At 42.5% G+C, this 21,903-nt stretch overlaps 1 protein-coding gene across 7 annotated transcripts in view; it reads left to right on the forward strand.

Moving 5' to 3' along the window:
• Positions 1–21,903, forward strand: part of ARHGAP6 (Rho GTPase activating protein 6) — a 481,352-nt gene that overhangs the window by 386,329 nt on the left and 73,120 nt on the right. For 5 of the 7 annotated variants that reach the window (XM_087859862.1, XM_087859863.1, XM_087859864.1 and 2 more), the window contains exon 2: positions 19,140–19,299. In XM_087859862.1, the coding sequence (XP_087715988.1) occupies positions 19,140–19,299 (160 nt within the window). Of the gene's footprint in view, positions 1–9,189; positions 9,493–11,398; positions 11,536–19,139; positions 19,300–21,903 lie in introns of those variants that run through there. The other 2 variants (XM_087859868.1, XM_087859867.1) reach the window with 2 other exon arrangements.

Here is a 21,903-nt window from a genome sequence, read left to right on the forward strand (position 1 = left end):
AGGAGGTATCATAGGAAGTTAGAGTTTTCTGGGAAAATAACTGACATTTAAATATTCCCAGTCCTCCTCTTGCTTCTCTCTGTGAGACGTCACAAGTAATTCCCTACACATCTTAAGCATCTAGGTCATTTGGATCCTTAAAAGAAACATGTAGGAAAAATAAGCTGTTGAGCGATCTCTATGGACCCATCTGCTCATACATACATAATGTATATGTTGTAATGATGGTTGTAAAAAGAGGCAGTTCCCTTGCTGTTTAAAATAGTGAAACGCCCTAGGAAACTCCATCATTTCCTGTACTACTTGTCTGGTGATTTTTCAGTGGTTCAATTATGAGGTCAGCAAACTTCTTCTGTAAAAGGCTAGATCGTAGATATTATAGGCATTGGGAGTCCTCCATCTGTAGTGCAACCTCTCAACTCTGCCATTGTATCAGGACCCAGCCCCACAAAAGATGGAGATGAATGGGCCTGCCTGGACTCCAGTTTATAAAAACAGGCAGGAGGCTGGATATGGCTGGGGCTGGGCTTTGTCCATCCCTGCTGTAGGTCAACAGTTGGCACCTCAAGATCATGCCTCAATCAATGTGTTAAAGTAATGTCACTCATAATAGATAATTTACAGACTTCACAATTTTACTTTGTAGGAAATGAAATGAGAGAAGATTTCATTCAGATGTGCTTTCGAGTCATACCTTGCCACTCCTTGAGAGAAAGGTATGGTACTCACAGGGAGGTAGCGTAGGGTGATGGTTAAGACCCCAAACCCTGGGGTTAAGGCCTGTGACTTTGTTTTTGTTTTCCATGTTACAAATCTCTTTATTTTTTTATAATAATATTTTTTATTATATTATGTTAGTCACCATACAGTATATCCCTGGTTTTTGATGTAAAGTTCCATGATTCATAAGTTGCGTATAACACCCAGTGCGCCATGCAATACGTGCCCTCCTTACTACCCATCACCAGCCTATCCTATTCCCCCACCCCCCTCCCCTCTGAAGCCCTCAGTTTGTTTCTCAGAGTCCATAGTCTCTCATGCTTCATTCCCCCTTCTGATTGCCCCCCTTCATTCTTCCCTTCCTTCTCCTACCGATCTTCCTAGTTCTTATGTTCTATAGATGAGAGAAACCATATGATAATTGTCTTTCTCTGGCCTGTGACTTTGAATCCCAGCTCTGTCTTGCATTCTATTGCCTTCAGCGAGTTACTTAACCTCCTGGCCCGTGATTTCTTCATCTGTGAAATGGGTACATATTAATAGACCTTACTTCATAAAGTTATTTAACAATTAAAGCAGGGAGTACATAATTAGGGCTAGGAATAATGATGGGTACGTATGTACATCCACAAGAAATGTTAGTTATTCCTCACATATCTAAATCCCCTGGGGATGGAGCATAGCTCCCAGCTTAGCTTATCTGTGCTGTGAGTCACCGATGAGCAAGCCTTACCATTAATAGTTGCGTTGACTCCAAACTCTCATGGGGCTAACAGGTTGTAATTTTGTATTTTCTTACATGAAAAAGTTGTTCTACCCGTAGATGGGTATTTAATAAGGAAGAAGGCAACAAAACTCAGTGTAGAAAATGTGAACATAAATCAATAGTGCCTGTGACTGAAAACAACATGGGGACATGTCAGGTTACGGCCTTTGAGATTTACCGAAAGGTCAATGAAGTGTTAATGTGCCTGAAGATTGTACACTCTGCTCTTTTGTTGCTGTCACTGAACTCTGGAATTCTGAGTCTTACCATTTTTATGAAAAAGGTGATGTGTATTAGCACACACTTCCTTGTTCCGTTAATATTAACTGGTAATGAGTCAATAAAAATGAAGACTCGTTAAAATAAGTAAGTTGAATATTTTTTACAAATCACATTAGCATATTATTTTTTTCCTCATTAACCACTTTCTAAATGGTCTTCATATTGCCATGCTAATTAATCACGTGCTTAGAGGATGCTTTTATGAATTCCATGACTTCCTCCAGAAAAGTTTGCCCTACTATTTGTTTTACTCACCACAAAATTGTATGTGTGTGTGTGTGTGCATGCGTGCGCGTGTGTGTATCGGGGAGTCCAGATCTGGCTCTAGGACAGTGGGTGTGTCACACATGTCTCATTCATCATGCAAATGACATGCATCGCTCCACCTTCCCCACAGGACCCTTTTTTTTATCTCCACTTCCCGGAGCAAGTAACTGAGGCTGAGAATCATTAGATACCCATGTGGCTAGTTGTGGACTGATTGGACTTTAAAGGCTGGCAGTCAGACCACAGAGCCCTCCGTGCGGCCGCTGTGCTGTAACACTGTGTCCCGTTGGAAGGAAACAGCTGCAAATGAGCACGTGAGACCTGCTTATCACACTGCCCCCAAACCGCACAGCCATTAGAAAGATTCCCCGTGGTATCCGTTGCGGAAATTGTAGAAAGTGGCATCTGAATCAAGACTGAACAAAGGAAAAACAGTTTTAGATTATGGGTGCACAAGTTTGGGTATTTAATTCCCTATCGGTAGTATTATTAGGTTTTTATTTCTGCTGCCAGTGAAAGAGAAGGGAAAAGGGTAAGAATCTGCCACCAGTATCAGAGTAATCTGGCGGGGTCAGTGGATGAATGAATATAGAGACAGTGCACCTATCACAGGGGAGTATGGAGGGGTGCGAGAGGGAGGCGTGGAAGCAGGAGGGGGAGAGGCCAAGGTATGTGGCAAATGTTTCGTGGGATTTGGAGAAAAAGGAAAAAGAGCAAGGAATTTGCCACCCCTATGGTTTCTGAATCCCAGGCCATTGCAGTGGTTCTCATCTTGGACTGCTCACTAGAATTCCCCCAGAGATCTTTGTAAACCTACCAAAGCCCGAGCCCCAACTCTAAAGAGTCTAGCTGTTTTGCTCTCTACCTGCACTGTCCAATGCAGTAGCCACTAGCCACTGTGGCTATTTACGTTTAAATCAGTGAAGACTCAAGAAAACTAAAAATGAAATGATTCCATTCCACTAGCTACTTCTCAAGGGCTCATCAGCCGCGGGTCGCCCTTGACTGCCATATCAGACGGTACAGGTAACAAAAATCTTCCTCATCATAGAGAGGTCTGTTGGACCTCGCTGGTCTGGAGGGGTGTGTGGGCATGGATATTTTTGAAATCCGCACCAAGTAATCCTTTTCTTTTTCTTTTTTTTTTTAATTGAGGTACCAAGTAATTCTAATGTGCAACCAGGTTAGAGGACTGTTGGTCCTTATAGAGTTTGTTCTGACATTTATCGCCACTTGCACCTGAACTGATTCTGCTTTTGAAGCAAATATTCCAAGAATATTATTAAAGCTGAACTCTTTCTGCAGTCTAGCAGCAGATGCATATATTTTTATTTCAGATAGCTTGCTTGCCCTTTTGCTCAACAACTCAAGGTTTAGTTAGATGAGTAAACTACCAGCCTTCGGCTGAAATGTGTAAGTTGCTTTTTCCCACTCAGGCTGAGGAATTCGTGCTGATTTTGAACTTCTTATTGAGCGAGTTAAAGGAAACAAGTTATCTTAATCTGAAACTGAGAGGCTGATCACCTCAGAGGTGACTGATGTTCATACATTTGGTGATATTCGAAACTCATTCAGGTAATGAGTTTATTAAGTCTAAAGTAATCTGTAGGAAGTTGTTTTCCTTTCCTGTTAGAGAAAAACCTCAGTGAGAGGAGACTTTGCAGAGTGTTAGGTGCAACTAATGAAACAGAACGTTGTCAAATGTAGCGTTGAAATGAGAGACCAGAACGGAATTCACTTTGGTATTTGCCGTTGTTGTCGCCTATTTTGTTTTGCCTACGAGTTTCCAGTGTAGAGTTTTCCCTCTCCCGAATATGATAGTCATCTCTCCTTAAGGCTTGCTTTATTTCCTGCTGATTTAGAAATATCTGATGGGGGATTGAGTTCTCCTGTTTGGGATAACATTACTTCAGCATCCCTCTATCTTGTAGATAATCTTGTTCCCAAATGCATTCCTTGTATAGTGAGCAGTGGATCCGCCTGTATCTGAGCAAAGGACCTGCTCTGTAGAGCCTTCCCGTGACATCTTACCAAAAATGAGTGTCTACTCATCTGAGTGCCCTTTTTTGGGTGAAACCTGCAGCATTCTTTCTTAGAACTCAGCTTTCCTCGCAATGTGAGTAGAGGGAGCAGCCTGAAAAAAAAAAAAAGCCACGCTCTGCAGCATATTAAAGCCAGTGACATCATGTCTGTGTGCCTCTGTGAGAACCAGAAGAGAATGATCTTTTCTAGGTCTACCCTCCCCGACACATAAAATGACATGTGGATTTCTCACTCTCCCCCTGAAGGCGTTTCTCCAAGTAAAATACTGGACCTGCCTCCCTGGGGATCCACATTTCTTGGAAAAATTGAGGGACTCTCCTAAAGAAAGCATCCCTAAGGGGTGCCTATGTAACGGCTGCCGGAAGCCTCGTTTTGTCAGTCCATGTCGTGCGTGGGGCCTCCATTTACCACTCACACCATAGACCTCCAGGTTTGCTCACTCTCACCATCCCCTTCCTATCTGTTCTGCACCACTCTGCCTCATTCCCCTTTCTTCAAACGCCCCTTTGCTCGTGTTACACCTCTGCCTACTGGTAAAGGATATGACACTCTGGAAGTTTTCTAAAATGCCTGCTCCTCTTTTCTGACAAGAAACCCCAGTCCCTCCCTTTGCTCCTGAAGGCAGTTGCCTCACCAGCGTTCTGTTCTCTTTCTTCCTGCTGCCCTGCCCCTGTGGGTGCGCATTTCTGTGCCTCTCTTCATAAGGGCTTTGGGCACTCAGTCCATAAGGGATTCATTGAAGAAAAAGGTCACTGGCTTGCTGGGATGTAGCCTAAGGGTTAAACCTGTTGCATTTGGAAACAGACCACCTAGGTTTGAACTTCTTACTCCCTAGTCATGCGAGTTATTTAAGTTCCCTTTGTCTCCGTTTTCTTGTCTGCAGAACAACAGACAATAATCCTAGTATCTGCCTCCCAGACTCTAGCAAGTATCCATGGAGTCAATGAGCACTAACTGTTTGATGTTCTTTATTATGGTTTTGACTGTTTCCGATCCGTGGCCTTAAGTAACTTTCCAGTTACCTAATACTTTGTTTTGATGGTAGATTTTTAGATCTAAAGGATCTAAAATTCACTCTCCCTGCAACTGTAGTAGTAGGAGGATTCTAGAGATTAGACCAAGGTCAAGTCCTGGGGGTGGGGAGAGGACAGAGAGAGCTACGGTTAAAGAAGCAAATGGCAGCAGCAAGAGAATGCAGAGTCCTCCTGTACTTGCACTTGGCACCCCACCTCTGCAAGTTCTGATCAGTCCAAAGGTCGGGTCTGAGAGATAATTAAACTAAAAGGTACCGCATTTTCATTGTGCACTTTAAGGTTGCAGAAGGACTAAAATGTCCTTCACAATTTGCATTTTTAATGTATAATCAGAAAACATGAAGACCTTAAGTGCCAATTCTATGGTATTGGTTAAAAGAGGTTAATTGGACCAATTTATCAGTAATGAATGTGAGCTAAATGAAATTTCACTATGCCATTTTATCAGATGAAGTCATAATTCTGAAGGATAAAAGAATCACCTTTTCTAAATGTCGACTATATATTATTGAAAAACTGAAGGATGCCATTACGTTTATCTTCTTGCTCATAAAAGACTTTCTACCTAGTCTGTAAAATGATTTATAAAGATTAGTTTTTTATTTTGTCATCCCGTTGACCAGCTACTTTCTTTCCATGTGAAAATGTAGAAAGTCAAGGCGTGAGCTGTTAGGCGGTTCAGTGGGGAGACGTGCGGCAGAGGTTCCAGGGGCTAGGACTCCAGAGTCAGATGGTTTAGGTTCATTGTCTGTGTGTACAATAGAAGTTAAGGACGGTGAGGTTAACTGCTACATCACATACGTCCCCAAATCCCACCGTACAAGTGTATTCCTCCCTCATGCTGTCCCAGGATCCACAACTGCTGGGGTGGCTATGCTCCAAGCACGGATTCAAGGACCTGGGCTCTGGTCTCTTCAACACAGGCAGGTGTTGATTTGGTTATCTGTGGCTGCATCACACACTATTCCAAATCTTGGTGCTTAGAACAACAACTATTTTATTTGCTCATGGTTCTGCAGTCTGAGCTGGGCTCAGCTCTGTCTTTCTGCTGGCCTTGACAGTGGTCGCTCAGGAGGCTTTATTCAACCGGGAGGTTGGCTGGAAGCTGGATTTTGCTGAGACATTGGGACAGCTGAGCTTTACACTCTCTCTCCACATGGTCTCTCCAGTACAGCAGCCAGACTTAGGACATGGTGGTGGGAGGGTCCCAAGGATGCAAAAGCAGAATTTGCCAGGCCCTCCTAAGTCTTGGGTCCAGAATCACCTCAGCATCATTTCTGCCACATTTGATTGCTTCAAGCAAAGCACAGGGCCAGCTGGGACTGAAGAGCAGGAGACACTAGGACATGAATAGCAAGAAGTGTGGTTTCTGCCTGGGACTGCCACATGTAGCTCTGAGAACTATTGTCTCCAGGTTTTCATGGGCCAGAGCTACAAGTGAAGCTTATTGCTTTCTCCCATAGTCCATTGGCTAGAGCTTAGTCACAGGACTGCTACTACCTGCAGAGGAGGCTAGGAAGTATATCTCTTCCAAGAGGAAGAGCCTGTGAGCAGCCAATCACTCTTTTCCCTGTTTCTGTGCCTCCTTCCCCTCCTCTGTGTCATGCAGTTGTGGAAAGGAGTGAACGCATGACCCATGTACACTGCTTAGTACTTAATATATGCTCAATAAGTTTCTATTATTATTGTTATTATTTGTTATTATGCAGTGACTACTTGATTTTACTCCATTTAAATCAACACACATGGCAGTGGGTGCCATGCTAAGGAATGTGGGCTTTGTCCTGGAGCTAAAGAGGAGACGTGAAAGGGTTTTAAGCAAAAGAGTGTTGTCATTGGAAATGTACTCACCCCAAGAGTTCGACAGGGTGATTCTATAATATTTTTGCCCTGAATGTACAAAATGTCCCCAACAGCATACACAGAAATAATCCAGAAGAAGAACCAAAGAAGAAGGTGGAGTGAATACTTAAGGGCATAGATTCTGAAGCTATAGGCTGTTGCGTGGCACCCTTGCCTAATGAAGACTCAAATGGATAAAGGATCACTGTTGTGTTCTAGGCATTTTTCTGTTTAGCAAGCTCTCCCATGGACCTTTACATTGCTTCCCGATATTTATTTCTAAGGCTGTTTGGGTGACTACTTTTTGGCCTCTTAAGGGTTCTACTTAAAGAGCTGATATTTAATTAAAAGAAGATTCTTTATCTTCACCCTTCGTTTTTCTGGCTTGACTGCATTTTTCCGAAGAATGCCAGAGATACACGACTTCTCCATTATTTCTGCATTTCCTCTCCAGGCCAGACTTGGTTCCACTCTTAAAACAGACTAGGAATTTCCCAAGACATTGTCTCCTGAGATTATTTGAGATTGTTCACTTAAAGAAATAGTCACTCTCTTATGAAACATTTGTTGACCTGACCATTAAGAATTGATTTAACAGGCCACTCCAGTCTTAGGTAATCATTCGTATTAAATTGCTGGGTCTATTTCTCATTAGATCCTTATGACATGGCTCTGACTAGTGTGAGCTGTGGGCTGTGGCTTTGTCGTCCTGTTAATTTGTAAGCCGCAGAGTGGTTGGGATCACAGCTGCAGTACTTACAAGCTGCGAATCTTTGGGCAATTTACTTAACCTCTCTGAACTTTCCTCATCTGTAACATGGTATGTAATGTAACCCACTCGTTATAATTCTTTTAGCAGTTACTGAATCAACACCCATAAAATGCTTAGAAAAAGCATCGTGAGCACTTAGAAAGCTCACAATGAGAACTACATGTTGTTTTCGTGTATTCGTAACCTAAAAGATCACTTGCCTAACAGTGACAAATGAATTGCATGTTTATCAATTTCATGTGAAATATTGTATGAAATACATTTAAATGAGGGTCTAAATTCCATCAGCGAGTATGCAGATTACGTGAACCATATTCACTCTCTGCTGGAACGACGACTATTTTCAGCATCTGAGTTTTTGGGGCTGTGGATGGAGGTGGAGGTATATGCAGTGACAGGTACATTTTGACTTGGAATCTCTCTTTCAGTGTAATTGTTCTAGTAAAGAAAACCATCTGACGTGTTTTATTGTTTCTAAATTCCTTTCTCTTGCTAAATAAATACCGGCAGCGACAGAAGCTGTGTGTGGCTCATATCAAGTGATGATTAACCTCACAGAATCCTAGTAAAAAACATACCAAAATCTCTAAGTTTTGAGTAATATCTTCCATGAAATCATTTCCCAGTTTGTCAGTTATAATCACAGTGAGAGCTGGAATTCACTTGAGACCACAGGAGAACTATAACTCCATATCGACTGGAAAACGAAAATGTCTTTTTGAATCGTTGTTTGCCTCAGTGCCATGTGGCATACGTAGAGATCAAGGTAATTAGCGATCGGGATATGTTTTTAATCTTTCCTTTCCTTTCGGCTCGTTATGGATTTCTCCCCGCCACCCCCAACTCCCACCTGCACCCTCTTACACATGGCCACGTGATTACATCCACTCTGCCCTCCACACCCTCTGTTCAGGAAATGAACAACTTCTCAAGGACTATTGTTCCACAAAGAGCATAAAATTCAGAGCATGTGTTATGCTTCAGTATAAAAGAGAATGAAATCTTTTCCTTTTTCAATGTTTTTTCCTAGTGTTAGAAAAATGAAGACGCCTGTGGTTTTAAAATATAATTTAAGAATTGAGAATTGGCCCTACACAAAGAAAGCGTCCTATGTGCTTTATCATGCTCTCAGGGGTTTTACCCGAGGCTTCCAACATTCTTTGGTTGATTCCTAATAAGGACAGTTTGCACAGTTACAATCCAATTACCATTTGTAGATCCCTGTGGAAAAGGGGATTTTTAAAAAGAGGAATCTTTTCCTAACTCCAGAATATCTCTTCAAAATAGTCTTATTAAAATAAAAATCAGGAAATCCAGTTTCAATTTCTCTGCATTCTTTTCGTCCCTCCCCCTCCCCCATTCTCTCTCTCTCTCACACACACACACACACACACACACACACACAAACACACACACACACACACACACTGACTCACACGCTCACTCAGTGACACAGCCTGCCTCCGTTCTGAAGGGACAGGAACTTCTCAATGGTCCAATGACAAGATTGCATTTTTTTTTTTTTTGGTCCCAAGATTCACGGTAGCAGAGGTCTCTGGCAACAAAAGCTATTGTGGGAGTCACAGCTATGCCAGCTGGGCCATTTCTCAGACACTCGTTGTGATCTACCATTGCAGGCTGCATTTTTCACCAAAAGAATAATTAAAAAAAAAAACAAAAAAAAACAAAAACAGACTCAAGTTCCTACTCCAAGCTTAGTTCGGTTAAATTAGGACGGCAAAGACCTGGCCGAATATAATTCATGGGTAAGCAATATAAATATCTATGCTTATACTTCTTTTCGAGAAGATTATTGTGCTGAAATGTTGTGATTCTTACACATATATCTTGTGATTTGGGAAGAAAAGTGGATTGATCAGTGTCTGAGATGTGCGACAGCCAAGTACTGTCTGTGCCAGGAGAGATTTATGAGAATGTTATTTTTAGATTGGTTGATAATGTTAGAGCAGCTTGAAATGAGCAAAGCGGAGCAGAGAGGAGCATGCCGTGATGACACGGAACAGCATTAACTGCGCTGCTTTCTGCAAAAGATTTGGCATAGGCCGTTTTGAGTTCTGAAAGAATAAAGTGGCTTATCTTCTCCTCTGGACTTCTTGAACTTGGTGTGACATTTTAGTTGCTGTAGATATGATAAATAAGGGCTTTGGAGAACAACTTGGATATTAGATAAAGCTAATAAAAAAATCTAATGTGCTCTGTTTTACAAAAGAGGAAAACCTTAAGCTCCTGGATTTTTAAACACTGTCTGGCTTATTACCCTACGGTAAGGCTGTGTCTCATAATGAAAGGACCCGGTGGGGGAAAGAGGCAGAATGGGACCCTTATGTCCCAGATCCCACTGTGCTACTGTAGGAGCCACCTAACTTCTTTGGACCTTGCTTTCTTCCTTTGTAAATGTAGGGGTTTGGCTCGATTTATCATGAGAAGTGATAAAATGCATACAGTGCTTTGGGGTCTGGATTCTGGATCCCACAACCCAGCTTCGGATCCCAGCTCTGCCACTTGCTAGGCATGCGATCTTGACAAGTTACTTAAGTCTCGTGCCTACGTTTCCTCATCTAAAGTATGGGAATCATGATGGTAACATAGTCCTTGGAGTTGCTGTAAGAAAGAAATGAGCTACCACAAATAAAAGGCTTAGAGCAGTAACTAGCAGAGGGGGAGTCGTCCATGAGTGTTAGTGACATCTTCAAGGTCCAATCCATGCCCAGAGGTCTGCCATTTCTAATGTCAGTGAACTAAATTAAATTATAGAAAGATAAGCAAAACCATCAGCTACTGGCCCTGTCACTGAGAATTTCTAATTCTTGCAAACGTTTCCGTTTTCCCCACTCTGGGGTCAGTGCAGGCTGGTTACCTCCTCTACATCCAAGATTCAAGTGAAACTCGAAACTCAGAATGAAGTTGGTGGCGGGTAGACTAGTCCGTGATCTAACTGAGGATATACAGAAATGAACTTGGTCTTTTATTCTGATGTTTTTGCCTTTGGGGACTCCCAATATGTTGCTGTATCCCCTCTACACTAACCATTAGAAAGGTTCTTTCCACCGGAAACGAGATGTGAGTGACGTTATGTTTTTTTGAATGGTATTAGTTCAGTACTGGCTCAACAATGCTTATTTCTACTTCTTTGGTTTATCAATAATTTAGATGAACAGGCCATTTGCAGATAACCACGTTTATATCACCCAGACTTTTACATACTTTCCAATATCCCCAGTTCTTACTATGGCGTGTAATTTCTTTGCAAGCTCTTTGGCATGTTGCCCAGAGAAAATCTTAGGAGAGGAGGAGAATGTTGATCCCAAAGACAAATCCTAATCATAGATGTGTCTTTACTTTTAGTCTGGTCCAGAGGTCAGCAAACTTTCTCAGTGAAGGGTCAGATAGTAAATATTTTCAGCTTTGCAGGCCAATGAAAACAGCAGTAGACAATACCTAAGTGAGTGTGGCAGTGTTCCAATAAAACTTTATTTACAAAAGCAATCAGTAGGCGGGATTGGGTTCACAGGCGCTTGCCAAACCCTGGCTAGTCATCATCCCCATGTCATAGATTAGGAAAACAAAGCATAGGAGGGAAAATTGCTTCCTGAAAGCCACAAGGCTGGAAGGTGGCAGAAGTGTAATTTAAGCCTCGGCAGCCTAGCTTGCCAGTCCTTGCTTTTTAGCCGCTACCCTAACTGCCCTCGTGTCAGTTCATCTCTGCCTGAGATTCTCATCTCCTGGAATCTGCCTGGCTGATCACCTCACCTCCATACATAAGGGTTGACTCAAATATCATGTTCTCGGTAAGGTTGCCCTGGAAACCCCCCACCCCAGCACTCCTGATTCCTCTCACCCTGCTGTACCTTCTTTTTCTCCTGGGGTTTAGCACCTTGTAACTTGCTATGTAATTTACTCATTTATTATGTTCATTTCTTATCAGTTTCCTTCGCTAAACTGGAAGCTTCTTGAATGCAAGGTGCTTTGTTTTGTTCACCGATGAATCCACAGGACCTAGGACCAGTGCCTAGCCCATAGAAGGTGCTCATGAAAGACTCGCTGAATGAGTGAAGCGCACATTTCCATTCTGTGATGGTGACGTTTTTTGATATTCTTTGTGTAGCAATAAATAGCTCCTATGCCAAAGCAAAGGTAAAGATGGACTGCCGTACTTACCAGTTGTTCAGAATTTTCTAAAATTCCTTCTTTAAAAAAAACAGACTAGAATCGATTAATAAAGCGTAAAAATTGTACCCGATGTAGCAGAAGTGTTAGATTTTCTTAAAGACCTTTTGAGAAGGAGTGGCTGACAGACAAATCAAGAGAAGAAGAATTAGCGAATGTTATTCTATTGAGTTGCTCAAGGAATGACTTCTTTTAAGAGTCCAAACAGGGGTGGGACAGCTACACAGATACGGTTGGCTTTGCCCAGAAGCTCATGAAGAAGGGAGTTCCTTGTCATTGGTGATGTGTTTATTTTGGAGTTATAAAGAACTAGGCAGCCCTTTTCAGAAATGTTGGTTGCGAGCCTGGTATTTAAACTAATGCCATGCTTCAGCAACACATTGTGATTATCTGGGAACCTTGGCTGTGCAAATGACAGCTGGCCACAGTAGAAAACAGTTAAAAAGAAATTTAGTCCCTGGTATGGTTTATCTAAATGGCATGCCATTTTTCGGGCCTTAACTTACTGATCTGGTCTTTTCTTCTGCTCCTCATGTATGTGGAGCCACAATCCAGCTGGCTAGCTTGCAAACACCTGGAAAAGGCATCTAACACTCCATGGAAGCATTTACTCATGAATTCAGTGCACATTTCTTTAGAGTTTTTGGTGTCCCTAAACCTGCCAGGTTTAAAAAGGGGATGCAAATGTAGAGTAATGATGATTAATATTGTAAGTTTAATTAGCACGTATTCAGGGCTTGCTGGGAGCTAATAAGCCCTCTCCAAGAAATTCCCTTGCATTGTTTCATATGCTCACTACAAACCTGAGAGTGGTCTTGTTCTTTGCTCCATCTTACTGATGAGGGCACTGAGGCTCAGGGATGCTCTGAATCTTGCCAAAGAGCTCATCTCCATCCAAACCCAAGTCTTCACCACTGTGCCAGTGGGGCTCAGCCTTCATTGTGCAAAAATAAGAATCATCTGAGGATGCTGCTTTATGATGAAGATGCTCGATCCCCATTCCTTGTGACCCTAATTCCCTCAATCTGCCTTACAGCCCAGAAACCTGCATGTTTAACGAGAATTCTCTGCCCAGGTAATTCTACTGCCCTCAGTCTGCAGGCCGTATTTTGAGCAGCCCTGCATCGCTCCTTGCTGGCTCCCTTGGCCTTGGGAAGTGTACAGTTAGATGAGGTTAAAGAAATGCCACAATTAGAGACTAGTCTCAAGGACATAAGAAAACAATGTGGTATAGACCAAAACCAAAATTATTTCAATCAATTTTATTTCATGGGAAAATCAAGTCTGTTTGTAAAGATGCAATTTAGCTCAAAAGAATGACCTTTCTGAATAAATCACAGATATTAGATTGTTGGTTTTTCAGTTTGTCTTTGGCTTTTTTTTTTTTTTTCGAAATGTGGAGACATATACTTCTTGTGGGAAGGAAGTCTCTTTAGTTAATGCGTTTGGTGAATTGTTCTCCAGTTGATCAAGATTCTATTGTATTGAGACCTTTCTTTGGTTTGTTTGTTCCTCTTAAATTGGTTTGTGCTATTTGTGCTTCTTAATGCTAGTTTTAAATAACTGTCATAATTCTGTTTATTTACATAATACACAGAATAATACATGTATAATATACAGAATAATGCATCATATACTTAAGAATACATAGTGGATGCATTTAATGTTAAACCAAACTCATCAATGATTGTTAATAGCTCCTGACACCATCATTTTAAGGAGATTCTGTGTAATCTGGGCCTAACAGCAGACCTAATGTATGCAATGCCAGGGTTTCTCAGCCTATGGACTATGACCATTTTGGGCCAGACATTTCCTTATTGTGGGGGGCTGTCTTGTATGTTGTAGGATGTTGAACAGATCCCTGACCTTTACCCACTAGATGCCAGTAGCAAAGCCCTCCCCAGACTTATGACAGCCAAAAATGTTTCCAGACATTGCCAACAGTCCCCTGAGGGGGGTAAAAATCACCCTCAAAAACCACTGTGCTATATCTTTTTGTATCATATTGTTACCCTTTGTTAATGCTGTCCAGTAGTACCCCAGATTTAAAGGATATTTTTACAACTGTCAAGGCCTTTAGTCTACCCAGAAACATTGGGTCAGTTTCAACTTCACTTAAATTTGTGATATTGAAACAAATTTGAAATCATCCACTTTCAACCTTGAAAGAAAAATCCTATGGCAACCACTCGAAAGGCTAGAGCCAGAGAGCCTTAAAATGAGTCATCCATTTATGAGATGAACAGTCACCAAAGAAACATGCTGGCCTGGAACGCGATTTGAGGGTTGAGGAACAGCCAGAAGCACATTCTAGGCTGGGCTGGTGGGCTTTGGCACTCTTCTGGGTGCTTGTCACAAGGATCATGGGGCAATATTGACCTTTGTGTTCATGTCTTCCTGTTCGTAAGAGGTCTGATGAGCGACTGTGGGTGTCATGGATTCATTATTCTTCAGGTCTAATATTATTATGTTTGTTTTCTGCCCTCATATACTGGCATTTTTTTGGCTCATCAACAGGCTCTGTTTCAAAAGACTTTCTTTTCTTTCTCTTTTTTTTGAGAGAGAGAGTACATTATATGTTAACTAATTGACTTTAAATTAAAAAGAGAGAGAGGGAGGGAGAGGGAGAATCTTAAGCAAGACTGTTTCTTAGCAGTTTATTCAAATCCACAAGACATCTCCCACATAGATAAAACATTACATGGGTGGTTAGTTTCCAATTTCTTATTGAACTCGTGGTGTACCTGATTCATTTAGTCCATAGATTGACAGGTATTTATTCAGTTGACAGTTCAGTGCCAGGTACTGTCTTGGATACTGGCAACATCAAGGTGAGTAAGCCAGGCGAGTTTCTTGCTCTCCTGAATCTAGCCCGTGTATATAGCTTATGATGCAGGGTCCTGGGGCAGGATCTCTGGTACATGATAGTAGATGCTCAGTAAATATGTGCGGGGTATTAAAAGAGCCTTATTGGGGCTCCTGGGTGGCTCAGTTGGCTGAGCGTCTGCCTTCGGCTCAGGTCATGATCCCAGAGTCCTGGGCTCAAGCCCCACTTCTGGCTCCCTGCTCAGTGGGGAGCCTACTTCTCCCTGCCCCTCCCCCTTGCTCATCCTCACTCTCTCTCTCAAATAAATAAATAAAATCTTTAAAAAAATAAGCAGAGGAGTTAGGACACAGACATATACTGAGAGAAGACCATGTGAAAACAGAAAAAAAATGCCATAAAAAAAAAAGATCCTAATCTCTTTGTATCGGGGGTTGGTAAACTCTAGCCACTGGGCCAAATCCAGCTTGCTGGCTGTTTTTGTACCACCAAGTTAAGAATGGTTTTTACATTTGTATATGGTTGAAAAAAATCACAAGAAGAGTAATATGTGGTTCCAGGTGTCTCTCTTAGAGACTTAGAGAGTGTTAACTCTCTACTTGTTCAGATTTGACTCAGCAGCATACCAACCCAGCATCTTTGCTGATCTCTACATGTTTGATGCGCTCCCTCCCTCAATTTCTTTCAAAATTTGTTTCCAGTCATCTTTCCCATACGTAGATCTGATCAGGCTCTGCTCACACTCAAGGTTCCTTAATGTCTAGCCATCACCTACTGAGTAAAATCCAATCTACTTTTAATGCCCGCAGAAAAAGCCCTCCAGGATCTAGCCTTGACTCCTGTGTGGCTTCACCTCCCGCTATTTCCCTCCCTCCAACCTTGTAATTTTCCCAAACAAGTTCGTTCTCTCAAATTCATTTGCCTTGGCACCCACTGTGTTTTCCAGTGTTGCGTCTCTACTGGGCAAACCCTCACTCCTCTTATTCAACTTTCGAGTCTCCATTGAAACATCACCTTGTCTAGAAAGCTTTCCTTGATCTCCCAGACAGATGTCCGAGCCTTTCCTCCTAGGCACCCCCTTGCATCTGCTACTAACTTCCAGTATCACAATCTCTATGTTTGATGGATCGTATGTGCTTTCGTTATTAAACTTTAACTCCTTAAGGACAAGGACTGTGCTGTCACTTTGATAATCCCAAGCCTAGTACTGTTCTCAGCATGTAATAGGTGCTCATTAAATTTTTAAAAAATAATTAACCAGGAGGACATAGCAAATAAAAATAAAATGTATCTTACAGGGATTGGTTTATTTCAGTCATAAGCAATGGTTCAGAGGTTGGCCAACTACAGCCCACTGGACAAATCCAGCCTTCCACCTGTTCTTATAAATGAAGTTTTATTGGAACACAGCCACGCTCATTCATTTATGAATTGTCTATGGCTGCTTTCTGCCACAAAGGCAGATTTGAGTAGTTTTTTTTTTTAAAAGATTTTATTTATTTGACGGAGAGAGAGACAGCCAGCGAGAGAGGGAACACAAGCAGGGGGAGTGGGAGAGGAAGAAGCAGGCTCCCAGTGGAGGAGCCTGATGTGGGGCTCAATCCCAGAACGCTGGGATCACGCCCTGAGCCGAAAGCAGACGCTTAACGACTGCGCCACCCAGGCACCCCAGATTTGAGTAGTTTTGACAGAGACCACATGGCCTGCAAAGCCTGAAATATTTACTATCTGGCCTTTTACAGAAAAAGATAGTCAACCTCTGCTATAGATAATTGAGCCAATTGGAGTTCACGTTCTTAAATGCTTTTTTAATGAATAGGCATGAAATTCCATTTTGACACTTCAAATAGCAGTGGGCTTTCCTAGATACCTAAACTTCGTATTTAAAAGTCACCAACTCATCTGGAACTTTCGTTTGGGAGGAAAAAATGCAATTCACTGGTACTGTACCTTGTGGTACCCTAAGTCTAAAGGGTGTGAGTGAGAGGTACACCAAGGTATAAGTCCCCAACTCCTGTCTAAACGTGGGCTTCATCCAATTATCCCAAAAACAAAGAAAGAAAAAATGGAAAATATGCTGGGCCTGGAAGAATTTTTTTCAGTTCATCCAATGTGATGGCAGTCACCCACTTTGCCTAGATTTGCTCACTCATTCCCCTGCCCAGATTGTCCCCCACATCATGCCCCCAAACCTCTCCTGGGCTTCTTAGTTTTCACCATCATCCGCTGGTTGCAAACATACATGTGACGACAAACAAAAAGCCCTCGCTTCCTTTAACTCCTTCCCAGTCATGGCCTTCCCTGTGAGGCCTTTCGTGGCCACTCTCTCCGAAACATAAATCGTGTCCTCTCTTTATGCTGCCAGTCCCTTCCCTGCTTTTTGGTCCATCCCTAGCCATTACCATATTTAACACACTATACCCTTTACTTACCCTGTTGATTGTCTGCCGTTACTAGAGTGTACTATCTCCATCTGTTAAATGGATGAATAAATAAATGCAAGCCCACATAAAAAGGGAAAAATATCAAAAAATTAACAGAGTGCCATTTACCCTAGGAATTAACATTCTAGGCAGGAATTTGCTACCACGAGGGAACACAGGTGCCCTAATAGCTGCTGGGGCCAGTCTTCCTTGTTTCTCTTCTGTGAAGTGAGGGAGAGGATGGCGAGGTCTTGGGAATTCCTTAAGCATTCTGCAGACCCACAGCTCCCGGGCACTGCCCACGGGGTTCAGCGCCGCTCCTTCCTCCTGAGACTTTTTTGATTTTCAAGGCACTAGCAGGTCTTCAAAGCTCTTGTGCCATGGGTGGCATCTGCGGGTTACAGGAAGTCCCCCTCTGTAAGGGGACATGGGGTGTCAGAGGATCATGAGGTCTTATTTCTTGGGGCATCATATTCTCACTGACTGCAGGGAGGGCAGAGCTATTCACTCTCTGTGGATGTACGTGGGCACATGAACATACTCAGGATTGGGAGACGCTTGCCTCAGATTCTTTGATGTGGAGGACTTTAATATCAGATGTCTCTGTAATTATTCATAGTTCTTATTGATCATATCTCTGTACCTCTCGTGATCAAGATAGCTCAGAGTGCTGTAAATGGAAATTCGGCGGTTACAATTTAGTATAGAATATGAGGGCACATGTTTTTAGCTTGAGTTCTGATTGGTTCCAAATCTCGTTAAGTTTTACGATTTGGGGAAAATTGCTTAACTTCTGCAAGCCTCAGTTTCATCTGCATTACAATATATTTACATATACTGAATATTACTATACTATTACTATAATGTATCATACATATATATTATAGTCATGTATCATAAGTATATATCTAATAATAATGTTATATATTATAAATACACTAGATTGTATTATTGTATAGTGTACTGTATTATTGAATACTATGCAGTTTACCCTTGAGAGTTGTGGGAGTTGGGGCACCAACACCCCCATGTGGTCAAAAATCTGTGTTTAATTTTTGACTCCCCCAAAACTTAACTACTGATAGGCTACTTGACTGGAAGTCTTACCAATAACATAAAGTCTGTTAACACATATTTTGTATATTATATGTATTATAGACTACATTCTTACAATAGAGTAAGCTAGCGAAAAGAACATGTGATTAAGAAAATCATAAGGGGGGGCGCCTGGGTGCCTCAGTCAGTTGGGTGTCTGCCTTCAACTCATTGGGCTTTCTACTCAGCGGGGAGTCTGCTTTTCCCTCTGCCCCTTCCCCCTCCACTCATGCTTGCATTCTGTCTCTCTCTGTCTCTGAAATAAATAAATAAAATCTTAAAAAAAAGAAAGAAAATTATGAGGAAGAACAAATACATTTACAGTACCGTACAGTATCCAAAAATATCCAAGTGTAAGTGAGCAGACTTGTGTAGTTCAAACCCGTGTTGTTCAAGGGTAAACTGTATAAGATAGGGTCAAAAATGGTAACCGCCTCATAAGGTTGTTGGTGGGACTTGGCATAGTCTCTGGCACACGGTAGGCCGTCCATACACATTTGCCCTCCTGGATCTAGTACACGTGACGGCAGCTGGCAGCAATTTTTCCTGTTACTGAGATACATAACCAAAAAGTTCCCATGCGTCCCCAGAGAAGAGAGGCAGTAGAACCCTCAAAGTGTCTTTCCCACAGCTTTCTTCGGCCTCTGGGTGAATCGTTATATGGGATCAAGTGATCCAGCAGATACTAGAGACTTGGATGTTTACGACGGACTGAGAAAAGTCACGGTTAACAGAGTGGATTTGATTCAAGGGATGGAGAGACAATGTTGGAACCCACAGATGCAGTTTGCTTGACTTTATGACTGACTAAGAGGAAGGATGAGCTTTGTGAGACGTAGATGAGCTGTGTAACTCCTGATGTGTTCTCCTTGCTCTGCAGGGTGATTTCACCTGGAACAGCATGTCAGGCCGCAGTGTGCGGCTGAGATCCGTCCCCATCCAGAGTCTGTCAGAGCTGGAGCGAGCCCGGCTGCAGGAAGTGGCTTTTTATCAGTTGCAGCAGGACTGTGACCTGAGCTGTCCCATCACCATTCCCAAAGGTAAGGCCGTGTGTACCGTTCCATCAGGGAACGCTGTGAGTCAGATGTCCGCTTTGCCAAAGCCACAAGCTGCAGACTCATCTCACACCTAACATTAACACAGGAAGGAAGCAACAGCTTCTTGGTCGTTGGCTGGTATTATGTCCACTTTGAAAGACACATTCAAGGGGGACAATTGACATGTCAACCAATATGTTTATTTAAAGGGAAGGTCACCTTCAGTTATTAAAAGGGAAAGCCATGTGTATCTCACTCGTCTACATAACTTCAGGACAATCAATTAAAAAGACCTTTCGGAAAGGTCAACTTCAAGGGCTCGCACTAAAACCGTGTCTATTTCAACAGGATTTCGAAATAATCAGTTGAAAAGAATGTTTTCACAATCTATTCAATGTGTCATTTGACCTCATGCTCACCCAGAATCAGGGATTATACTCATGTTAACTCGTTTTTGTCATCTTTCACCTGGCGTGTCTATGCTGAGTTTCACCACCATGACCCTGGAGCCATTGAGGCTTGATCATCTGAAGTTTTCACAAATACAGGTCCTGATTCTGGTGAGGATAAGATGCATGCATTTGAAATCCTGTAATCTGTAAGATTGTGTTTTTGAATGTTTATCCTCTTCTATAAGGGTGCTTTATACTTTGTGAAAATATGTAGCACAAGGGTGATTTGTTGTTCTTTCGGTTTCTCGACAGAACAGAAACGTTGTTGGCAAACCCAATTTGTAGTGAAGGGAATGATGACTCTAAAAAGTTCTATGAAACCCAGATTGGATGCACATCAGATAAGATACCAGGGAACAAACATTCTTTGTAGCTTTGTTTTTCAATCCAGTTAATTTGGTGTTTCTCTTTGTTCCTGCTTTTTAAAGAGTCTGCTAAATAAATAACCTTTACCAAACAGACAGTTTTATAAAAATTGTCTGCTGGAAGCTCTGTCTCCATTACTTGTTTCTGAGACTATGTAGTTCCTAGCATGTATTCAGGGAAATATTTGTTCTATCGAGATGTTCAAAGGATGTTTGGGCTATAGGAATTATTTTGATATTTTCTATCAAAATAGGAACTAATGATTTACAAATAATTTCTTACTTATGGAGGAGAGAAAGAATCGTGTGGCTGGGTGGAGAGAAACAGACATCAGTCACCCAAGAGTTCTGAGCTCTTCTTTGAGGCAGATGATTATAGACATCAAATATTTACCCAGCTCCTTCAAATACAGGGCCAGTGCCGAGTGCCATGATGGCAGCCTTGGTCTGAGGGTGACCACTTGGTTCCAAGTGAACCCCCAAGTGGAGGTTCAAAACAGGGTCAGATCATACCCAGACAGTGGGTATGATGAAAATGAAAACAGACTCAAGCTTACACTTCTGTTCTTTGTTGCTCTAGAAAGATTATAGGGATTTGTTTATGGGTATCTTTGGAGACCCCTCTTCTTCCTGGAGACTGGTGCTTCCAGGGCTCAGATGAATGACAGCCTGACATATTCATCGGCTGCTGGGATTCCCCATAGAAAGGGAAGAATTGAAGAGTGGACGGTGGGGAAGTGACCGAGGTGACTTCCGAGAGTGACTTCAGGGATGGGGTCCAGAGCACCAGCAGAGTCTGACCTCTCGAGCTATAATGGTAGGTGCACATCGGTGATACAGGCACAGAGGCAGGCAGATTAGAGATGGTGGGCGTGCCTGTGGAATTTTATTCCAGACTGCCTCTCCGCTGTCAGTGAACTAGGAAGCAGTGTCATCTGCTAGGAGTGAGGATGGCAAGGAGGTCCTGGAGGCTTGAGGAAAGAGAGGAGCGGAAGAGAGGGAAGCCGATGGACCAGCGGTGTTGCAGGATTGCAAGGCAGCCCAAAAGGTCCATTTGACGCTAGTAGCTGGGAATTTAAATTGCAAAACAAACATCCTGGCAGCTAAACATGACTAAAGTGAAACATACCACTTTGCGCTTTAAATTTCCCAGCCCTAGTGACTCCAATCTCCTCTCTCCAGAGTTAGGATTTTCTAGTCGAGTTCAGTGACAATAGAGAGGGTCATGGCTGTTGAGAGGACATCCGTGGTAGGCAGAATAATGCACTCCCAAAGATGGCCACATCCTAGTCCCCCGAGCCTGTGAGTGTTTCCTCACAGGCCCCCAAATCTTTGCAGATGTGATCAGTCAATGTCCTTGAGATAGCGAGATGATCCTGGTTTATCTGGGATGGCCAAAGCCAAGCCCATGGTTATTTAAAAGCAGAAAAACTTTCCCAGCTATAGCTGAGTCTGAGAGAGCCAGGACTATGGAGGAACAGTTGGAGGGAGGCAATGGTGCTGGCTTTGAAGATGGGGGAAGGGCCACGAGCCAAGGGACGCAGCCTGCCTCTGAAAACTGGAAAACGTGAGGAAACAGATTCTCCCTAGAGCCCTGGAAAGGATACAACCCTGCTGGCGCCTTGATTTTAGCCCAGCAAGACCTGTTTCAGACTTCTGACCTCCAGAAATGTCAGAAGATAAATTTGAGCTGTTTAAGCCACTAAGTTTATGGTCGTTTGTTACAAAAGTGATAGGAAACTAATTACTACAGTGTCCCTGGGAGTGATTATAATCCCAGACCATGGGAT

Source organism: Ursus americanus, chromosome X, assembly GCF_024610735.1.
Source record: "Ursus americanus isolate L20-20 chromosome X, mUrsAme1.1.p, whole genome shotgun sequence".
In the NCBI taxonomy this organism is placed as follows: Eukaryota; Metazoa; Chordata; class Mammalia; order Carnivora; family Ursidae; genus Ursus; species Ursus americanus.